Below are 24,187 nucleotides of genomic sequence, written 5' to 3'. Positions count from 1 at the left end.
TGTTATCAATTTGACGCCACGGGGTGAGGAGGGAGTTGAAAGTCCGTGTTGTCCAACGATAGCCCCAAAACATCACTGCTCTAGAGGAGATCTGCATGGAGGAATGGGCCAACATACCGGCAACAGTGTGTGAAAAGCTTGTGTAGAGTTACAGAAAACGTTTGGCCTCCATTATTGCCAACAAAGGGTACATAACAAAGTATTGAGATGAATTTTTGGTATTGACCAAATATTTACTTTCCACCATGATTTGCAAATTTAATTAATTTATTTAAAAATCAAACAATGGGATTTTCTGTTTTTTTTTCCCCCACATTCTGTCTCTCATGGTTGAGGTTTACCCATGTTGACAATTACAGGCCTCTCCAATATTTTCAAGTGGGAAAACTTGCATAATTAGTGGTTCACTAAATACTTATTTGTCCCACTGTAAAGCGTTACCACAGACCCGATTTACGACCTTACGCCGTAGCCTGATGTGCACCTCCCCAAAATCCTGACTACGCGTCATGTCAATGCCTGTGACGTAAACGTCACAGGATTGTCCGCTCAGAACATTGTTTCAGGTTCAGCACGACAACACCGTCGTTTTCAAACATTCGCAAACGTCTTCTATGTCGCCTATGCGTCAACATTTGAAGTAACAACATTTGTTGTTCAATATTGATTAGCTGCAGCTGCAAATACACACGTTCCATCTCCGTTGCCATTGCTGTCAATAAGGAAAAGTAAAGGAATTCGACAAGTCCCCCAAAACCGTACAAAGACAAAGCCATACCCCGCTAGTGGCGTGGCGGTGCAGAGCAACGCGTTTCCTTGACGCAAAACTTCGAATGCGCAATGACTGCGTAGAGTCTAAGTCGTTGCTCCACCGTCACCGGAACGCAGATACATAAATGAGCCTTTAGAGCTGAGGAAGAGACAGTCCATGGTCCATCTTTGGAAATGTGTTTATTTTGTTGTGAATGCTGACCAAAAATGACGTAATGTCCGGGTTATAAAATCCTGTCCCCAGCACAGAGAGCGCCAAGTCGCCAACACGGGACAAGTCTGAAAGTGTCCCACCCGAGTAATTCCTGGTACATCTCCTCATGTCTGAAAGCTATGACACGGATAAATCCTGTGTCACATTACACTGGCTTAACGCCACTTAAAAAAAAAAAAAACTGGAGACACAATGGCGGACAAGACTGCCCTCGTAAAGTCGAAATTGCATAAGTCAGGTACGTCATGTACTCATAAACTAGGGCTGGGCGATATGGCCTTAAGTACGTATCACGATAAATTGAGCAGATTTACCTCGATAACGATAAATGACGATAAATTCGCCCAAGCAAACTGTTATATAATTTGAAAATTTGAATCAATGCATGGAATACAAATTAACAGTTTCTCGTTAAAATTATTTACCAGCTTTCAATTTAACAATTGCACATGCAGTCTAAACATTAAGTATTAAAAAAAATCTTGTAAACAATAAGAATTCTTGTGTGAACATTTATAACAGCTTGTATGACTTGAAAAATATCACCACTTGAATTTCATTAAATTCATTCCGCATTGTTATACACTAGATAGTGGCATACGTTTAGATATTTAGAATAGATACAAATACGACACATCCACCCGCCCCCCAGAAATTATACTTAATTAAAAAATAAAATGTTTCACAAACCTTTCTTTTATTCGGCTCAATTATTTACATCTTATGATTTTGGAAATCCTTACAGTATGCAATAAATAATATTACTGCTCCCAAGCACTGTGCTTACTGTACTGTAATTTTTACAAAAAATAAACAATAGTAGTTACTCCCCGTCATCTAGGACGAGCCACTTACAAGACTAGCACTGTCGTGTATTACAAATACTGCTTTGAACACATCTTCACAGACAAAAGCAATGACACAGGCTTAAAGAGGTCAACTTTAATTGTGTAAATCACACTTAATGACGACACGATCTCCTGGTTGAAATAGACGACATCCACTTAATTCTATTGAAGATATGTAATGCTGAGGCAATTTGTCAACTTTACTTTTAAAAGGAAATGTGCACTGTTTATCCAGTAGATGGGGCTCTTGCAGTGTGTCAAACAGTGATTCAATTTAGGGCAATTCTCTTAAAAGTGGTTCATTGTTTCAGAAAGCCTCGGTTTTTCCATCCCTATTTGGAACCCGTCAAGAGTTTACTTAATGTCGGGTGAAAGTTTGGCGAAGCTAACTTAAGCCCGACTTCATCCCGTTTACTTGTAGCGTTAGCCGCTAGCGTTAGCTGCTAGCGTTAGCCTACCGGGCTTCTGTTTGATTGGCTTCCTGAAAACCATGTGACTCCAAACGTGAGCACGCTGTCTGCTTTCTTAAAGGGGAATGAACATAGCCGAACAACACAGAGTCAAAGCAGGATGAAAAGACTATATTTTCTTCTTTTATTAAATTACCGAATTTACCGACATGGTCAAAATTACGTCGGTCATCGTGAAGAATTTCGGTAACGGTAAATTTTCGGTTTACCGCCCTGCTCTATCATAAACTACGTTTCGGTGTTTGGTATATGGATTATTTAAAATTTGACAGGCGAGATGTCAAATGTTCTCCAATTTTGGAATGACCCGTATAAATTTTTGCTTCCTATTTCTGTATTTTTTAATTTCTGTCTTAACTCATTGGCTGTCATTGACAACTATAAATCCTTTGTCAGTGGTCATTCTATCGCCGTCAATGGTAGGCAATATGTGAATATTATGCCGATGAAAGAATACATATCTTGTAATACTCTATTGTTGAATTGAAATGGAAGAGTAGAATCATATATTTTGTGTTTTCATTCTTCAGGTGAAGGATTTGCCAATTTTAAGTCCGTCCGAAGCGATGACGGCTTCACGGACTTTAAAACCGCCGACAGCGTTTCTCCACTAGAGCCTTCGGAGCAGGCCAAGATTTTCCAGCCCGCCTTTCCTTCTCCTTTCCCTAATTCCCAATCTGTTCAACAACAGCAGCAACCACCAGCCATTTCTATTCCTCAAACCAAAAACCTTCTCAACATTGCAGACCTGGACCTTTTCTCCTCTATCGCGCCCTCTGCCGAGACAAAAACTGGCACCAAGCCCGAAAGCTTTGGGGACTTTACCCTATTCGGGTGTTCATCTTCAGACACCGCTCAAGCTCCGGCGACGGCGCCGCGGGACGACTTCGCTGACTTCATGGCGTTTGGCAGTTCTGGCGGGGAGCCCAAAGGCGACAAGACTTCGGACAAGTATGACGCCTTCAAGAAGCTGTCCTTGGAGGGCGGTGGCCCGACCTACGACGACACCAAGGACGGTGGCAGTGACGACTTCGCCGACTTCCAGTCGTCCAAATTCTGTACAGCGCTGGGTGCTTCGGAAAAGACGCTCGTGGACAAGGTGGCCACCTTCAAGCAGGGCAAAGAAGACTGCGCCTCGGTTAAGTCCTTGGATCTCCCATCCATCGGCGGCAGCAGCGCCGGGAAGGACGACTCTGAGGACGCTCTGTCGGTGCAGCTGGACATGAAACTGACCGACGTGGGCGGGGACTTGAAGCACGTCATGTCAGACAGCTCGCTGGATCTGACGGGGCTCTCGTCCCACCAGCCGCCCGCTACAGGTGAGGAACTAGTGCGCTTGCTATGGTGAGGAAGCTCATGTACACGTGCACATATTTTCATACATTCACAATATAGTAACATATCAAATTGAATGTTTATTATCATCCTCCATTCCAACTTTTAGTATTCATTTATCATTGGCTGCCATTAACACGTCATTGGTAAAACTTGAGTATTATTTATGTATTTATTTTTCAAGTTCATTTATGATTTAAATCCTGATAATTCTTTGTTCCCTTTCTAGCCCATGTTGTCATAGTAGTGTTATGCTAACTGAAAACATAACTGCAGAAGTAGTACTCTAAATAGTGTTGATGGTTGTCATTACTTGTGAACGCAGAAGTTGTCGGCAAAGCTCATTTTTCTTTTAGATTGACTAAAAAAAAGCTCCGCCCCGGATGTTTACTTCAACATCCTTTCCACTGATATGACAGGTGATGGTGCCAAAGTAATATTTATTTTATACTAAAAATGGGGGGGAAAAAGCAAAATAGAATTGTTTCCGCAACTAACATGATAGGAAAAAAAACCTGATATGTGAGTACACAAATGCTAAAAAAAAATGAGTGGGCATCCATTTTATGGCTGGAACTAATTATTTTAATAACAGATTAATTTGTTGATATATTTGATTAGTGAATTGGATTTTTTTTTTTAAATCCATAACTCATTTAAAAAGAGATTGCGGCAATGTTATAACCTGAATATATACAACCTTCATAGTATAAGGATTAGAGGTGTGCGAAATTTCCAATTCTTAGATTATTCGTGATTCGCTCGTGGAACGTTCGACAACGATTCACAAACAACCAAATTCCGATTATTGAAATATGCCAAATAAAGCGGAACCAAAACGGACCGACAACTTAAGCTGCTGGATAAATAAATAAATAAATACCTGACTGCAGCCGACAGCGCTTCAAACAACACCTACGTTGCTACACATACGTCCACATAATGCTACGGTAGATATCACATGTTTGTAAAACTAGATGCGAAATGACGAACTCGGCAACGATAGCACATGTATAGAGAACTATATGCGAAATGACAGACTTGCCGGCATTAGTAAACAGCCGCCATCTTAAAGCAGTAGACTTCTCTGAAAGGCTGTTGTAGCGAACCTTCTGAGCGAACCTAATAAACTTTTTATCTAAAATACTCCTAAAAAAGCTTGACTTGAATTATCTTTAAATGTTGAAACTAAAACTTTCACATGTCGAAAGTAGACAGACGGGAAATTATAGAATAACGGGAGCAATTTTAACGGTTGATTCACAACATTAAATTAATTGAATATAGTTTAAAGGTGCTGATACAGAATGGGGACTTGAGTACAGTGTATTTTATTTATCGTTTTGAACTGTTAACTTCATAGTGAAATAGTAGTTAAGCGTGAGAGGATTTTTGTACAATTTTTGTAACTAATGTACGAAACATTAAAAGAAAGCTAATAGCTGGGGCGGGGGGGATTGCATCAATAATCAATTTGTAATCGTATCGTAACCTCTGAATCATAATCGAATTGTTAGGCGCCCCAAGATTCCTACCTCTAGTAAGGATCAGCATGTCCCCAAGTTTGTTTTTGGGACATTTATACTGAACAGTGCTGCATAAATAGGTGGAAAGGTACCACCTTTTACAATTTGTGTTGGGATCAACATTCCTGAATTTGTGTTATTTTTAGCAAATGGAAAATATGGAGGAAATACTAATGGGGTTAGTGCAAAAAAAGAAAGAGTGATTTATTGTATTTTTTAAGACCACCTGGAGGGAGGGGTGGTTGAAAAAATCACTTGTTCTTGGTGAGGACACGAACAAAAATGTCTTCTCCTTTATTTATCGACAGTTCAAATTGGAAATTTGTTCGGTATACATTCTCGGGTTGTATGCACATTGATCTTCGAATCCCAAATGTCTTTGTTTGTTTTGTTTTTGTCTCTGGAGTGATTAATTGCGGTCTTGTTAAGTACCGTATTTTTCGGACTACAAGTCGCACCTGATTATAAGTCGCACCAGCCATAAAATGCCCAACGAAGAGAAAAAAAACATGCAAGTCGCACCGGAGTATAAGTTGCATTTTGGGGGGAAATTTACTTGATAAAATCCAACACATAGAACAGACATGTCATCTTGAAAGGCAATTTAATATAAAAATACAATAGAGAACAACATGCTGAATAAGTGTGCAGTGCATGAACAACAAAATGCGAATATACTGTCCTCACCAGGACGCTACGGCTCGGTCCTGGCTATTCAGCGGGCTAAACTCCCAAATGACGATGCTGGACGTCCGTATAATTTGCTGAATCAATTTCGTCCTAGATACCAAACAGGTTCGCATCGACTAAATATATGATAATTAGGTGCTTTTACAACAATGACATGACACAAACGGTTAGCATGCGTTCACTAGCATTAGCGCATCGTTCAAACAACCACACAACGGGCTCTAAGTGTCCGATCGCGGGTGGAAAACACACAACAACAGAAAAGATGATACACACAGGTGTTGCCTCTGTAGAGATATTTTACAAGCATAAACAATGAACGTAGGTTCGCAGCTGTGTTTCTCTCTCGCTAACTCGCCCACTCAGTCAGAGCTGCGTAGCTGTCGGTCTTCTTCTGGCGTGTGAGCGCTCTTCTTCACGTAAACAAGTGCAAGTGCGCCCCAACGTGGGCGTGAAAGCGCCACAAACTAAAAGCATGCATTTCAATATAAAAAAGTCAATAATACAATTGAATAGCCATAGCTATTAAGTTATTCAGATAACTATAGCACAAAGAACATGCTAACAAGTTTACCAAACCTTCAGTGTCACTCCAAAAAAACAAAATAACATGTGAAATGATATCATAATGTGTTAATAATTTCACACGTAAGTCGGTAGTTACTGTATTGATCTAAAACATGGCAGTATTGTTTTGCATCTTGTTTGGGTACCAGGTGATTGCAGTTTATTTGAACTTGTTGGGACTAGGCATGCGCCAATATGAAATTTTGACAGTATAACCTAAGCAACCTAACTAAAGCAAAAATATCACGGTTTCAAAGTATCACGGTATTGCAATTAAAGCTCTAAAATGTGTTATTTTGAGATGTCTGGGTGAAAAGAAGAAAAAAAGTAGGCTAATGTTCGCGAGGAAACTAGTTAGCTGTCTTGGCATGCTAATTAGCTACGTTATCTGCCACGTTAACAAGCTTACTTTGTAGTATTTGTAGTACAACACGCTGGAGTTAACTCTCATAGCTGGTGGGAAGCGTTCACGACAGTGTTTACCTACAAATAAAGAAGGTGTTCACGTAAATGCAAAATCATATTGGGGGTTTTGCCTCCTCTAGCAGCCACCCTCCGCAAACATTTTTTACATATCGGTTGGCCCTCCTCCTCTAAACCGCGGCCGTCTGTAACTTTTCTGTAGTCGAAGTATTCCCATACCAGCGACTTAGTTTTCTTCGATGGGGGAAAAAGTTTATACTTTCAACTTCTCCAGCCATCGTGTAGCACAGCTGACTCGATGAGCAACAACCGGAGGGCGAGGGACTTCTTCCTGCACTTTTGGGACATGAAAAATAGCTAATACCATAGGAACGGTATGATGGAAAATCGTAGTGGTTTTGAAACCATGACATTTTCCTACCACAGGATACCTTGAAACCGGTAACTGGCACATATCAAGTTCGGACTATAAATCGCACCTGAGTATAAACTGCACCAGTCAAAAAATGCACAATTAGGAAGAAAACGTATACAGTAGAAGCCTGAGGTTTACATACTTTATTTATGCAAAAACACCATTTTTGTCTCCGTCTGAAGTCAAATCGGAAAAAAACATTTTATGTCAGGTCAGTTAGGATTAGTGAAATTATTTAATTTTGTTATTAGCAACAGTATTCAGACAGATTTTCTTAGAGAATTGTTAATTTTTTTCTTTGAAATTAGTTTCTGAAATGTGTGTTTTTGCACAGCGTATATAAATTTCTGGCTTCAACCGTGTAAAAGTCACATATTTCAGGTGAATTTTATTTGATCAGAGACCAAGACTAAACATGATACGGTATAGTAATATCAGTAAAATTGAATAAAACAGGCCAAATAAACATCTCATAATGTACTTTATACTACCTGTAATTCAGAAAACTATAGCCTAAACCAGTGGTCCCCAACTTTTTATGCACCCGGACTGGTGTAATGTGGGCCTTTTTTTAACGGACCAGCAATGTGTGGCAGAAAATGACAGTAAATATAAAATAACACGTCGAGGCTAAAAACGAATAATAAGTGCAGGGAAAATGTCACTCGACATACACTGAAATCAACTTATTTTTAACAGCGGCCTCTCCTAAAACTTGTCGGCAAATATCCGTGGTCACAAGCATAATGAGTTCTTCTCCATTCGTGAAAGTTTTTTTAGCTTTAGCAATACGGTTCGACATGAGGTATGATGGTCTCACTGCATCCGCTTTTGTTGCCTCGTTTGCTAGCTTTTAGCCACATATTATGCAGAATTGACTTGGTTGTAGGCTCCTCTTCTGGCTCAGCAGGTGCCCTTTTCTCCGAAAAAAAGCTGTCCAAAGACGTCACCGCCCGCAGCACACAACCAACAGCAGCTAAAGTTACTCTTTACATTGTCTGGCGCTGGGCTGCTATAGGTGTGCAAACACTCTAGTAATTACGGCCAACCACTAGATGGTGAGCTATACAAATCTTTACACGGTTTGGTATACTCTGTTTACCAGTGGTTCTTAAACGGGGTTCGAGGGGTTCGGTGAGTACGCCTCAGGGGTTCGGTGAAGATTAAGAAAGAGCCCTATTTCGTACGCTGACTAAATCTAGGCAAAGGGATGCTTTAGACCAGGTTTTGGACTGGTTTGTCCTCAATTTACAGGCTTTCTTCCATTTCTTTCAACTGCCCGCCCTCTATTTAATGATAGGAGACATCAGTTTGCTCAACGGAAGGTTGACTGGTGCTAGGTATGAGGAAGTATAACCAGAGGTGGGTAGTAATGTGTTACATGTACTCCGTTACATTTGAGTAACTTTTTGAGAAAAATTCACTTCTAATAGTAGTTTTACTAGGCTACACTTTTTACTTTTACTTGAGTAGATTTGTGAAGAAAAAACGCTACTCTTCCTCTGCTACTTTGGGCTACACAAGAGTCGTTACATTTTTCCTCTTTGTTCTACATGTTAGATTTTTTTTTTTTTTTTTTTTTTTGCTTGCGATACCAAGGGTAGAGACGTGCTTGCTTTATTACCGGGGTAGCTCTATCAATCTCACCAATGAGACGTCGCAACAATAATCACATGACTCCATTATACCAAACTGCTGTTCTAGCTTTACGCCAGCCTGTTCAATCATGTGGTGTCTTTAAAGCACCGTAAAAAACGAAGTATTTGATATAGAGCGCTGCCCTCAACATTTCTCGAAAGGGCAGACTTTAACCTCTCTCCCAGTTTTTATTTGGCACCGATTGACCACAGGAAACCGGAGATATGATCCTGTTAATTTCAAAACAGTAATTATGAAGGAACTCTTCACTATTCCAACTAGGAACTATTTTCCTCCACCAGAGGGGCAGTCATGCTCTTTGGACGAATAATGCTGCATTTATGTAATATTTCGTTCTGTTGTCGGAATTCAATGATTTATTTATTTATTTATTTTTTTTAATTTGGCTGAATGTGGCTATATTATGGAGCCCCTATTATAATAAGCTCATATAGATAATTTTGTGCTCAGAGAAAAAAAATAACCATTTTTTAATCCAAAAAAAAAAAAATCCAACAACAATATAAGCAGTTACTCACAATGTTACTCATTACTTAAGTAAAAAAATATTTGGTGAAAAGAATACTCGAGTACATTTTTTGCACAACTACTTTTACCTGAATAATGTTATTCTTAAGTAGCACTACTCTTACTTGAGACAAATTTTTGGCTACTCTACCCACCTCTGAGTATAACAGACTTAAAGTCAGCGTGACCTGTGTGGATAATATTAATATTAAAAAGCGTCATTTAATGCCATGAAAATAGTATGTGATGTAAGGATGCGGCATTAAATTCGGAATTTAGAGAGTTTCATTTTCCAACATGAAAATGAACAGCAAAAGCCAAAATGATTTGTTGTAAGTTTGAAATCTAAGAAATTTGAACAGGAATTATCTTAGATGTTAGCTTTCTAGGTTTTGAATTAGTAAAGAAAATGGCTTTATTTTGAAATTCCTATGGGTTCGGTGAATGCACCTGTGAAACTTGTGGGGTTCGGTACCTTCAGCAAGGTTAAGAACCACTGGTCTATAGTAGGGCTGCAGCTATCGAATATTTTAGTAATCGAGTAATCGACTGAAAATTCTATCGATTAATCGAGTAATCGGATAAAACAAATATATTTTTAGGTGAAGAGCAATTATTAATATAAATGAGAAAACAAGACATTTCATTTAATCTTGAACCATTTCAGTCAATCAATGTCTTTATTTCCGATGTATATTGTTGAAAACAGCCAACAATTGCATCTCAGACGTAACTAGAATAAAAAAAAGACTAATTCACTGCTTTCACTCAAAAAACCTTTAGATCTTATTTTAAAAAATGATATAAATATATACACCTAATAATGCCTTTACGCTTGATAACACACATCACTTAAAATTTAGGATTTTTTCCTGCGTGTTTCAATTGAATTTCTATTTGTGTAAAACCATTTTTAAGTTCTAGTTAAGTTTTAAGTTAGTCTGAACTGTAAGTCCTGATAGGATTTTGAGGTTTTGCAGTGTTGAAAATAAATGTATGATACAGGCTGTATTGGAGCACATTAGGGACTAGTGCTACTTGGTGTTTTATCCAGCAATGACTACTGAGCTAAAATTGACAGTTAGCATTATTGAGTTTTTTTTTTACACCCTCATCACTCCACAACGCTGTTATGTTAAAGCCTGTATGTAAGACACGTTAGCCACGCATCGAAAGTGGTCAAGAAACGTAGCCCTCCGCAGGGCTAACGTTACGTGGGCTAGTAGTGACAGTAACGTTAATCCTATTTATTAGCGTTTAGCGCTCTTTATTAGCGCTTAGCGCTCTACTGCTTTAAGATGGCGGCTGTTTGCTAAGGCTGCCCAGACACGGCCTAGTCTGTCATTTCGCATCTAGTTCAACATACATGTGATCTCTATGAGACTCTTCAGACGCTACCTGCAACTAACGTAGCATGTGTGGGGCGGGCTAGTATTTTGCAACGTCGGCGTCGTTTCTAGTGGCTGTCGGCTGCAGTAAGTTTTTTTTTTTGCCTCTTCCTCTACGCACGTGACAGCAGCGCGTTGTCCCGCATTAAAAGTAGTCCGAGCAAAACGTAATGCTTAGAGCTGTCAAAATAAACGATTACTCGAGGTGAATAAAATTACTCGGATTAGTTTTTAAACTCGAGTTCATCGAGTTGCTCGAGTATTCGTTTCAGCTCTAGTCTATAGAGTAGACAGGGATATTGATGTGTCAAGAGCCACAGGCCACATTGCAGTCGTTAATAAATTATTAATTTCTCTGCAGCCTGGTTGCAAATGCACCACAGACGGGTCCGCGGCCCGGTGGTTGGGGACCAGTGGCCTAAACGACACGACGTTACTAGTAGTACTATACTAGTATTCATCTTAAGCATTACTTTGTAACCTCTCTGAGAGGGCACACTTAGACCTAAACTTCTTCTGAAAATACGGTACCTGTTTGTCAGATTTCTTCAAGATTTCTAGTGAACAACAATGCAGATTATAAGTAGTGTCATGTAATGTTTTGCTGTACGTATTATGTCTAGGGCTGCAGCTATCGATTATTTTAGTAGTCGATTAATTGATGAACTATTTAGTTCGAATAATCGAGTATTCGGCTAAGGAACATAAAAAATGCAAATACCTAAGTTGAGCCTCAAACGGTATAAAAAAAATAAATAAAAAAAATGAGGATCTATGTATAAAGAAAGAACAATTGGCTAACTTACATAGCAAAAGTCCGTTAGCTTAAATGCTATAAAATGTTAACTTTATTATTTTTTTTTTTACAATGCTCTTAACAAATGGTTCAGACACATATTTGCACAAAAAAAAAAAAAAAACGGCTAAATATACCTATAAACTGTGGTGCACATATTTTTTTTGCCCAGGTTCTCAGAGGAGGACCTGGAGATGTGACTTGGTCCTCATTGAGCTTGAGAGCCGACTCGCCTGATGCGATGAAATTATGACAAGCTTTACTTAGAGCCAATTACCTTTAAATAATTATATTAACAATTAACGCTTGATTAACATCAACTGGGCCAACAAAGTTGCCATTACTTTGAAGTGAAATGTAAAGAAATAAACATAAAAGCACAAATTCAAAATAAAGGGCATTATGCGGCTCCCACATTAACTCCGAGCCTTTGTAAAAGTGGGATGTCCTCCTCATAAGAGCTCATTGAACGTGCATGTTTAGCTTTGTGAAATGCGAGCAAAACCACGTTTGTCAGAGCATGGCGCTGTTCTTAACTTTATTCCGCCACTTGTCCATAGGGTGAGTGGGGTCCTGTCTGACATCGCCACATGCTCTCTGTATTTTTTCGTGCTTTTCAAAGTTTGGATGGCTGAAATTATTTTACCCTACATAAAATGCGCTGCGCTTATCAGCGACATTGGGATTCTCACGGCAAATTTAGCACATTTCCGTGCGAGCATCATTTGCTTCTAGCCATGGTACCTCGTGCAGCCACTTTTCACCAAAAGTCCTTTTTTTCGATAGCTCCGGTGACGTCTCTGTCGTCTGTCTGTCTTTTGACGGGGGTGGGGGAACATGGAAATAATTACTCAGTGGGGCCTGCCTCTTTGACATTTTGAGAAGTTATTTTCTCATGTCCGCCGCAAATACAGTGGTCAGCCATCGGTACGCAAAAGCGTGTGGAAGCCGTTGAGGGCCAGCGCGTTTGTCTACGTCCAGTACGCAATGCGCGCATGTGGACCACTTATGTGCACCCCTGCCTATAAACTAAATCACGATTGCATTAAAAAAAAAAAAACTTAAGCTAAGTTTTTGTTTGAGCCAATGTTGGTCTTAACAGGGAGGCGCTGGATTCAGCCATGTGAAATGAGGGAGTGTATCCACCCAATTCAATAAAGCTAAATGCAAACACTTAAAATAAACCATTACAACGCCACTTTAACGAATACTCGAAGCAGCAAAATTTTATTCAAATCTTTTTTCTAATCGAATACTCGAGTTAATCGATTAATCATTGCACCACTAATTATGTCTGAAAAGCAGCTCAAGAGTCAATCAAATCCTAAATAGCTTGCGGTTAATTGTGTGTTCACTCTGTGTGATTGTCCTCGCTGTTGACAGCGGTGGACGGAGCTGTACTAAAATGACAGGTTTACCTTGGGTAACTGATGATTTTCAGCATGGACATTTTGATAGGGGAATGAAAACGCAAAATGTAGTTTGAAGTGAAGCTGTTATAAAAAAGGAAAACCGTAAGAGAGAAACATTAGAGTTACATAACCTAAATCTATCACTCAGCCATCGAAATTGGTCTCAGGTCACTGTGAGGTAGCTTTTGAAATTTGTCATTTGCCAGTTTCTGCAATTACTGTAAATGTCTGCTTGTCGGTTTGCTTCTATTCCAGCCTAAATTGTGCTTGTCTGCTTTTCCATTTGAACTTTTAAAATACAGCAACTTTGGCTCATTTACATCCTTGTCACGTCGCCATAATACCTCCAACTCTTTTTTTCATCAACACATTCATGTTTTTTTTTTTTCTCCCTCTGCCATTGACAGCAATAGACGTACAATCCATTTGGACTGGGAAGGTTGGCAGCGATCACTCGCTGCTAACCTCTCTCGCTTCAAATAGATTTAATATGTTTCGTCGTCAATGGCAGTGAAACATGATCAGTGATTCCTACCAGTTCCCATTGCCTTATAAATGAGTACATATTCAGACTGCAAATAGTCAGTAACGCAACATGGAAGCATTTTCAACAGAGCTCTCGTCCGTTTCAAGTCTATTTTTACTGAACATTGTTTTTTTGGAGCGCCGCCACACAGCATCTTGTATTGTTCAGCCCATTTTAACAAACCACCTGTTTCTGAACATGCATTTGACATACTCTTAAAGAGACAGTATTCCTTTTGTCAATTGGCTTTCCAGAACAGTGCACAGAAGGAAACTGTTATTGTATATTTTTGGGATATTTTTGTTCCTCGGTTGTTTTTCCTCATCATGCCCTGCTTCTTGCTGCCTTTTTCAATTTGTGAAATTGACAAGTACACAGACCACCCAAGATGCCGTTTAACCTTTTGGAGAGAAAAATGTATTTGTATGACAGAGATACTCTCCTATTATGACAAGAAGGTTGCTGTGATAGCCAATTGATTTAAAGAGATGTCATCAAACTGTCACTATAGCGAGAGGAAAAAGGATACTGTCTCTTTAATTGTTCGTTATTGATGTTCAGTTTGCTTTCTAACCCTTTGAGTGCTTGATTATGTCCCATAATTATATAGAATAAGAACAATTTTAAGCCTCTGCATTGCAATTTTTCATGCATTTGGAGAGTCCTCAAAGGGTTGATGTAATGTTTCCTCCCTTTTTCCATAATGAAGTGTAGCCGAATGCGTTTTGTCACGCCCTCCGAATGACTGATTTGAGTCTGTGAATGTGCCTTTTGACTCTTATTCGTGCTTTTCTTTCACTGGTTTCTATCCTCGGGTTCTCTTTTATGCCACTGTTTTTCTTTTCTGCCCTTTTGCTCCTGACTTGCATGCCCTTGTGTAACACAGCAAATCTGAAGTCTAGTTTTACACGTGTTAGTTTGTCGAAAAACTCTTCTACTTTGTGACCTTTTCTGGCTCTTTTCTCTCATGTTGTGGTAATAAATATTCCTCTTGCTATAGCTCAAAAATGGGTGCCGTCTTATTTTTCTTCTTCCCTTCCAGTAGATGCTTCGCTTGCATCGCTAAATTCTTGTCAATTTCACAAATTGCTTTTGTTGCACTCGAAAAAAGATTGTGGGAATATGTGGGTTTGTGTGTGTATGAGAGCAATTTTTTCCTCAAACGTTTTACAGAAAATGAATCACCATGAAGGCCGAGATCCACAGTGTTAGAAGTCCAATTTGTTTTGACTGAGAAAGGCTGGCAGCAACGACTTAAAATATGTTAGTATAGTAGGCAAATATGTTAAAAAATATAAGAATCTGAAGAGTTTTTTTTTTTTTTTTTTTTTTTTTTAAGTTAAAGCCCTTCAAATTTTTGGTACCGCGCCAGCTTTTAGAATCCTGGAATTGCACACTAAATTTCAGACCATATTTTGAGGCTCTCATCTTTTGTTTACAGGTTGGTAAATTGCTAATATTTGTGTATTCTAGTCCTGTCTATCAAAATTTGTACCTAATTTACTCACATACAGGTCGAAACTTTTTTTTTTGTAACTGAAATTTCCGCCCAAAAATTGGGGAGGGACGCATACGCCCGATACGCTAACCGTTGCCCAATTTAGATCATCGTAAAACTGTAAAAGCATACAACTTAGCGTTAGCTATGTACGCTAACTATACAAACAAGTTACATTCAAAATAATCAATAAATGTCTAACATAAAAAAAATATAACCTCTTCTACAACAACAAAAAATTGCACTGTACTTTAGGCATACATTACTTATGAATAAAACTTGCTGAAAGGGATTCACCGATAGAAAGGCTTGTATTTCTTAAAAGATAAAGAGAGAGTTAAAATAATTTCATATTGAAACACCTTTTGATGTTTTCGTTTTTATACAATTTGTAAAATTAGTTTAACTAGTAGGTCGCCATTGTTGACGTCGCAGGGCGGTGAGGTCACATGGTTACTTTGCTGGGCTTTCAGAGTATGACTCTAGCAACATAAACATGTAATCTGTTCAACCCTTTCAATTTGAACCCGAGAGGAGCATTAATGAGCATGACAGCGCTGTCGATATTTCACAAAACGAGCAGAAAAAGCAAAATGAACAGGAAAGACAGGATGAGACGAGACGAGAGTAGGACAAAACCTGTTTTCTGCCAAAATGTGCTACAACGGTGAAACCATGCGCTTTCAGCTTGTTTTGTTTAGATAAATTCAGACAGAACATATTAAAGATGCCTTAAGAAAATAGTTAAACATAATAATATCAAATAAGGGTGGTTTAAATATGCTATGTGACTCGTGTGGTCAACAGATCAACAATCTGCTTTAAAGCTACCACAAGAAAACATAATGCTTACTAGTATGAGAGGGAAACACATGCAAAAAGTATTTTAAGGCAATGAAAAGGTAATAAAAGACTTAATAAAAAAACAAATGGTAAGTTATCGCCGCTTTTAACTGGTGTGCACATGTGTTGGACGTCTCACCGCGTAGCAGGAATTGGAGTAACCCAGTAGTGTTCGTCTAGTGACAGTGACAATCTACGATTCTACGTCACCACCCCGAGCCTCCATTGTGCACATAAAACATGGCGCCATCCGTAGGTCAAAACATGTTCTAAATATTAGAGATTATTATATCAATAGCAATATTTTATGTGTTTCTAATACCATATTTTAGTAAAAGAGAACAATTGTGGCTTAATAGAGCCTTTAAGTCCCGAGGTTCCGTTTACGGAAGACCAACATCACAGCCGAGGCTGTAACTGTGTATGTTGTGCAGCAGTCTCATAAACAATGTTGCCAAGCAACCTCAAGAGGGTCTAGGAGAGCGCAAAAAACTGCTTTCAGAATTTTACCAAAGGCAGAGTACCCATGATGATGAGGAAGAATTAATACAGTAAAAACAAACTAGAAACTAAATATATATTCACCACATTGGCATTGTTTGCCTATCGTACATATAGTTGTTACTATGTATCCTCGTACTACATTGTTAACTACAGTGTATCACAAAAGTGAGTACACCCCTCGCATTTCTGCAGATATTTATATCTTTTCATGGGACAACGCTGACAAAATGACACTTTGACACAATGAAAATTAGTCTGGTTGAGCTTATATAATAGAGTTAATTTATAAAGATACACGATAATATCGGTCGCCGATAATTATCGGCCGATAATGGCAATTAAGACGTCACACAGATAATCCAGATAATAAAAAATTCAACCGATAATGCAATCCGATAATTATATACTTGATTTAGCCTCCAAATGTGCACAACCGAAGAATTCAGCACGCCGCCTCCTCAACCCCTCCCCTCTCTGAAGCCCCTGAGGGAGGGGGGGTTGAGGAGGCGGAGTTACACGGCAAGAAATAGTTGAACATTATAGCGGCTGTTACTAAAAAAACGACGCTGTCGCCATTTGCGAAACATATACCGCAGAACTTCCACGAGGCCGAAAGAAAGCGTCCTCATTCAAAACCACTAACCCAGCATCCATTTAAAACTGCATCACAAAGATTTTTGGAACGAATACCAGGCTGCTGCTGCTAGCGGGAATGCTAAAGCTATTGTAAACACTAAGTTAAACTAGGGGCTTGTGACGATACAGAGTCGGGTTGTTTGGGAAAGCAGCCCAAGGCGGGTGGTAAACTCGCATCTAAGGCTAAACACCGGCACGACTGGAGACCGATAGTCCACAAGTAGCCGTCTTCCGACGGAGCCCGCCGCTCTGGCCGGTCCGGCAGGCCGCCGCCGCCTCGCCGTCGGCGGGGCGGGCAGAGCCCGGTTCCCCGGCTTCAGGACCTCCGGCGAACACCCCGGTTTCTCGAGCGTTCCCTCACGGCGTGTGAGCAGAGCCAGGCCCCGAATACACCGCGGCAAACCGGCCGGATTATCCGGTACGAACGTAGCTGCCGCCGAGACGAGACACGTTTTTTTTTTTTTTTAACTGAAATGACCCGAGAGCCAAAGCCCTGGATAAAAAAATAATGCAGTTTATACGACCACCATTCTTCATGAAAAACATGCCAATCACATTTTCACCACTACATTTGGAAAAGTGATGTCCCGTAAGCAAGCTTATCATGACGGCACAGTGGTTAGATGATAATTTAAACATAGAGAAAACGAAGTCAGCCCGTCAAGAATGCATTCAGTATGTAAAATGACGAGCGGTCAGATGACTTTGTAATGCTGCCTTTATTTTCGGCTTAACAAAACTCAGGCACAAAACAACACGCACGGAGATGCGAGCTCCAACTGCATCCAAATAGTACTGCCGTTTATCAGTTTAGCTGCTGTAAAGCGAATGTCGCGACTCGTGAGTGCCGCAAATGTAAACAAAGCGCTGCAGAATGGGTACATGACATCTCGCTCTTTTGAGTTAATCATTTTCACAGTGTGCAACAAAGCATATAACATTAGCAATCCATTTTCAAATTAATTTAACTTATTTGTCTGCTCAATTACAGTCACAGTAGATAATCTAAACTTATTGGCACTTATTAACACTTATTAATTTAAATATGCACATTCCTGTTGTAATGAAATAACAATAATATTCTGTAGCCACAAATATTCAAAATCTTTTCTTCATCCAAGTTTTTTTTAGGATTAAGTATAATAATGTATTGCTTAAAATAAGGCTGTTAAGATTATTTTCAGCTAGCTATTTTTCTTCCAAGAAATCTGAGAAATGCACCTGAAGCGCTGGCAGATCATTTAACTTATTTCCAATAGATTTACACTTAAAACTGACTAGTTTTAAGGAAGTGTGTTTTGCAGTGTATTAATGTTATGTTAGGAATGGCTTACTTTTAAAGGCATTTTTGTGCAACTTAGGTATTTACTCTGTAAGTAATTGTTGCCAAAAGTTTACCATTACACAATGTCAGACAATGTCATTATTTAGATGTTGGAATTGACGACTTGTTCATATTTTATGTTGAAAAAAAAAAAGAGCAATAAATTATATTTTATATTCTTTTGTTTAAAATTTTACATAAATCTTTTAATGAATTATCGGCTTGACATTATCGGTTATCGGTAGGAATGAGGAGGAAATTATCGGTTATCGGTATCGGTTGAAAAATGTATTATCGTGCATCACAATTTATTTTCCCTCAAAATAACTCAAAATTTCGCTATTAATATCTAAACCCCTGGCAACAAAAGTGAGTACACCCCTTAGAAACTACGTACATCCCTAAATGTCCAAATTGAGTACTGCTTGTCATTTTCCCTCCAAAATGTCATTTGACTCGTTACAGGAGTGCTGTCAGCATTGCTGCAGAGAGTGTAGAGGTGGGGGGGTCAGCCTGGTAGTGCTCAAACCATACGCTGCACTCTACATCAAATTTGTGTGCATGGCTGTCACCCAAGGAGGAAGCCTCTTCTGAAGACGGTACACAAGAAAGCCTGCAGTTTCCTGAAGACATATCAACAAAGCACATGGATTACTGGAACCATGTCCTATGGTCTGATGAGACGGGCGGGCTTTCTTGTGTACCGTCTTCAGAAGAGGTTTACTCTGTACAGTGTTATCACTTTTGTGATACAGTGTACATAAGTTGTTACGAGATAAAAATACAGTCAATGAAAATACCATCTTTAAATAACAAAATGTTTGTTTCAGTCATATTTGTATCGAAAATTGGCCCAAAAATCTCCCATATTGTGGTGCGACCTGTACGAGCACCATACTAAAATACGTACCTTTTAAACCATAAATGAGGGGTGCAACCTATCTGCCGAAACGACCTTTACGTGAGTAGTTAAAGTACTTAAAAATAGTATGGGTGTACAAGTACTATTTTTTAAAGATTTTGAAATGACACATTTTGTGTTGGTGGGATTTCAACTAAATTATACGGTAATCACATTTAGGAACTCTTATTGTGTATTTCAATATTTTCAAGGCACTCATGCCTTTGGTGGGAGTACAAGAGGGCTCCAAATATGGCTACAGGACAAAATTACCATTTCGGACCACCTACTTTTGGCCACTTGTTGGCCATGTGGGCACATGAATGGGAATGAGATTGATTGTAAAAAGGGAGCTTTACTGTGAATTAGGAATTTTCGAAGAGTACCACAGTATATTTTAATATTTTCAGAAAATCTCAAAAGTACAGAAACTAGGTCAACTGTCGTGTTAATATCCTATTCATGTTTCTCAGGGGTCTTCAAACCAATCTGGTTACTTAGAATCTAGAAACTTCATTGCTTTAACTGTCTGTGCTCGATCGGTAGGAGCAAAAACTAAGAACGGCAGCGGCTCTTGAACACCAATTTGGAGGCCCTTGATGATTCTGGTAGTCAAAACAGACCGCCATCATTAAATTGAAGTACCTGATTGACCTAATTCATAGTAAACACAGGCTTTTAATTCTGCTGGCAGGACCATTCTTCCAGCGTGTTGTATGATTCACTGTAGGGCTGCAGCTAGCGATTATTTTAGTAGTCGATTAATCGATGAATTAGTTTGTCGAATAATCGGTTAATCGGATAAGTAACATGAAAAATTAAAATACCTGAGCTGAGCCTCAAACGGTATAAAAAAATTCAATAAGGATCTATGTACACCAAAAGAACAATTGGCTAACTTAAATAGCAAAAGTCCGCTAGCTTAAATGCTATAAAACGTTAACCTTTTTTTTTTTTTTTTTTTTTTTTTTTAAAACAAGGCTCTTAACAAATGGTTCAGACACATATTCCAACAAAAAAACGGCTAAATATACCCATAAACTAAATTACGAATACATTAAAAAAAAAAAACATTAGCGCAGACAAAAACTTATCTTGTGTTGGGCTTAACATGGAGCAGCTGGATTCAGCCATGTGAAATGAGGCAGACTAAAAGACAGTGTATCCACTCAAATCAATAAAACTGATTGAAAACACTTTCAAAATAAACTATGACAACACCACAATAATTAAACGAATACTCGGAGCAACAAAATTTAATTCGTATCTATTTTTTTCTAATCGAATACTCGAGTTAATCGATTAATCGTTGCAGTACTAATTCACTGCTTTCTTCTTATTCTACTATGCTAAAAAGAGTATGATAACAAGGTAACGTGCATGTTGTAGGACACACATTTCACGAAATATAATTCATATTTGAAATGTTTGTTAAAACAAAGTACTCCCCCAATTACAGGAGACAGCAATGACAATGGCCAAAATTTGAGTTCCATTTTAATTTTTTTGAGATTCAATTTGGCCATTAATGGGGATTGAAAAGAGAAATTTGTATTTTAAGGCATACTCCAGACTTAATTTGTGTTTTAAAAGATATCTTCGAGCATTGTTTTATCGCATTCCCTTTTTTTTTTTTTGTTCTTTCTTTCTTTTTAAAGAATTTGTCTCAGGACAAATAGTGACCCAGAAATTGCATCTTTTAATATTTTGTATAAAGGTTTTTAATTGATTTGGGCTGATCCTTTAATATACAGTGATACATCTACATACGAAGTCAATTCGTTCCAGGACCTTGTTTGTAAGTAGAAATCATTGGCCTCCAAACTATTCCACATAGGGCCGCAGTGGGCGCAGGATTTCATTCTAACAAAACAAGACGACACCTTTCCACCAATCTGGTGTTTTACAAGTGTAATCAGTTGATTGCCATCACGTGCTGCTTGTTTTAGCAGAAATTTCATTGGTTAAACTGTCGGTGCTCGATCGGTTGCAACAAAAACCAGGACTCACAGCGGCCCTTGAGGACTGGTTTGGAGACCCCTGGTACAAATGGTGGTATGTCAGGCAGGATTTTCCCATAAGAATACATTTTAATTCAATCCAAAGCCTGAAAACCTGCACTATATCTTTAATACCGTATTGGCCCGAATATAAGACAGCCCTGGTTATAAGACAACCCCCTCTTTTTCAAGACTGAAGTTTGACTTTTTGAAAACCAAATTAATTTTATACAGAAAATAATTACAGTACATCTGAAACAAATGAAAAAGCATGTTATTTTGCCTCATTCAAATCTTAATATCTGAACATTTAAATATGTAAACTAAAGTGCAGTGACATTCGTAAATGAATGGCTTCTGGTTTTTTAAATGTAAATAAACCAATCTATTGTGATAAAACAACAAAATTGCAATAACTGCATTAACCACCAAAGTGAGGTCTAACTGTAACTGTAGTCTTGAAACAAATCTGAATAAGGAAAAACATTGCAATAAAATAATGCAAACTGGTTCAACTTGAGTGTAGCTGACATCTGTCATGACAGAACATTAGTCCTCAAGTTCAGCATTCGCTTCAATGATATCTGGCGCCATCTAGCGTCGTGAATGGGTATAATGTCTAGACCCCGAATATAAGACGACTCCACTTTTTCAGTCTTATTTAAATGCAAAAAACACCGTCTTGTATTCGGGCCAATACAGTAAATACTGCTGATACTATTGCAAATAGCAATTGTCGTATTTTTTTCATAGTTTGGCTGGGGGTGCACCTTATACTCTGGAGCGACTTATTTGTAAAATTATTAACACATTATTGTATCATTTCACATGTTATTTTGGTGTTTTGGAGTGACACTGATGGTTTGATATACTTGTTAGCAGTGTTGTTAATCTTACTGAAAAAAAGTAATTAATTATAGTTACAAATTACTTCTCCCAAAAAGTAATTGCGTTAGTAACTCAATTACCTGAATGTAAGAGTAATTAGTTACTTGGCAAAGTAATTGGTGATAATTACTTCTTTTTTTTTTTCCCCCTCAAAAAAAAAAAAAAAAATTGGCCACACTATGTGAAGTTTTTTGTGAAGGTTTTTGGTACAATTGGCCCGAGCCCAATTCTTGACCCAAATTTACCCTTTACCCTGAATCAACTGTTAAAAGTTGTTAAAATTGCTGCCATTATTGCATTTGTTCCCTTCTCTCTACTTTCGACATATGAAAGTTTTAAAACTGTTTCATCATTTAAAGATAGATTCAAGTCAAGATTTTGCCGATTTAGAAGTAGTTTAGATAAAAAGTTACTTAGGTTCGCTAGGAAGGTTCTCTACAACAGAGCCGTCCTAAAAAGTCTACTGCTTTAAGATGGCGGCTGTCTACTAACGCATTTAGTGCCATGCAGTGTTGTTAATTTTACTTTAAAAAAGTAATTACAGTTACAAATTACTTCTCCCAAAAAGTAATTGCGTTAGTAACTCAGTTACCTGAATGTAAGAGTAATTAGTTACTTGGCAAAGTAACTAGTGATTTTTTTATTTTTTTTTCCTCAAAAAAAAAAAAAAAAAAAAAAACACAGGTCACACAATGTGAAGCTTAAAGGGTTTGGGGGACAATTGGCCCTAGCCCAATTCTTTACCCTCCACTTAACTAGACACAAGGGTATTGCGATAACTAGCTAGTAACCTTTGCTTTGTGTGGAAGTCATTTAAAGTTGTGAATCAATCGTTAAAGTTGTTAAAATTTCTCCCGTTATTGCATTAGTTCCCTTCTGTCTACTTTAAACATGTGTAAGTTTTAAAACTGTTTCATCATTTAAAGATAGATTTAAGTTAAGATTTTGCCGATTTAGGAGCATTTTAGATTTTAAAAAATTACTTAGGTTCGCTAGGAAGGATCTCTACATCAGGGCCTTCCTAAGTTCCTGAGAGGTCTACTGCTTTAAGATGGCAGCTGTTTACAAACGCATGTAGTCCTTAAAACATGTTGGCAATGCAGCAGTGTCTGTCATTTGCATCTAGTTCTACAATATGATATCTACCGTGTCATGTGGGCGTAGTTTGTCGGCTATAGCTGCAGTCAGGTATTATTGAAGCCACCTAGCATCGCGGTTGCAACGGCGTCTTCCCCACTCCTGCTCTGCTCTCGTCCCCGTGAGTCCGTTTCTCTCAGACTTTTTTTTTATTCAACCAACTTAGTAACGCATAGTAACGCACGCCTTTCCCGCCTCAGTAACGGTAACGGCGTTGCCAAGATGAGAAAAGTAATTAATTAGATTACTCATTACTGAAAAAAATAACGCCGTTAGTAACGCCGTTATATTGTAACGCCGTTATTAACAACACTGCTTGTTAGCATTTTCTTTATGCTATAGTTATCTAAATAACTCTTAATAGCTATGTTACCTTAACATACTGGCCACGGTCGCATTTCGTTGTTCATGCATCATGCAACATTATCATACTGTACAATTATCCAGCATGTTGTTCTCTATTGTATTTTTATTTTAAATTGCCTTTCAAGATGACATATCTGTTCTGTGTGTTGGATTTTATCAAGTAAATTTCCCCCAAAAATGCGACGTTTTTTTTTCCTCTTTGTTGCGCATTTTTGGGCTGGTGCTACTTACACTCGAGTGCGACTTATAGTCCGAAAAATACGTTACACAGAGCAAAACAAATAAATTAATGAATAAAAATCATAATAATAATAATAATATAATACTACTACTAATAATACCGGTTCTAATGTGGCGGATGTGTTTTGCCTGGTGTACCTGAATGCACCGCGTGGCTGACTTGACAGCGTGAGAGAGGGACTTTTTACTTTCACTTTGTTCAGTTGCGGCAGACAGTAGGCATGTTGTTTTGCGCAAGTTCTGAAATAAATTATTAAAAAACTAGCGAAGCTGGACTTTTTTTGGCGATGTTACCACAATAAT

The 24,187-nt window shown here is 38.4% G+C and overlaps 1 protein-coding gene across 5 annotated transcripts in view; it reads left to right on the top strand.

Moving 5' to 3' along the window:
* Positions 1-24,187, top strand: part of LOC130911129 (synergin gamma-like) — a 99,238-nt gene that overhangs the window by 48,040 nt on the left and 27,011 nt on the right. For all 5 annotated transcript variants that reach the window (XM_057828861.1, XM_057828862.1, XM_057828860.1 and 2 more), the window contains one exon: positions 2,834-3,622. In XM_057828861.1, coding sequence (XP_057684844.1) covers positions 2,834-3,622 — 789 coding nt within the window. The remainder of the gene's footprint in view (positions 1-2,833; positions 3,623-24,187) is intronic.

Source organism: Corythoichthys intestinalis, unplaced genomic scaffold (genome assembly GCF_030265065.1).
Source record: "Corythoichthys intestinalis isolate RoL2023-P3 unplaced genomic scaffold, ASM3026506v1 HiC_scaffold_23, whole genome shotgun sequence".
NCBI lineage: Eukaryota > Metazoa > Chordata > Actinopteri > Syngnathiformes > Syngnathidae > Corythoichthys > Corythoichthys intestinalis.
Note: the sequence above shows the minus strand (reverse complement) of the source record. Positions and strands in the feature narration are given on the sequence as shown.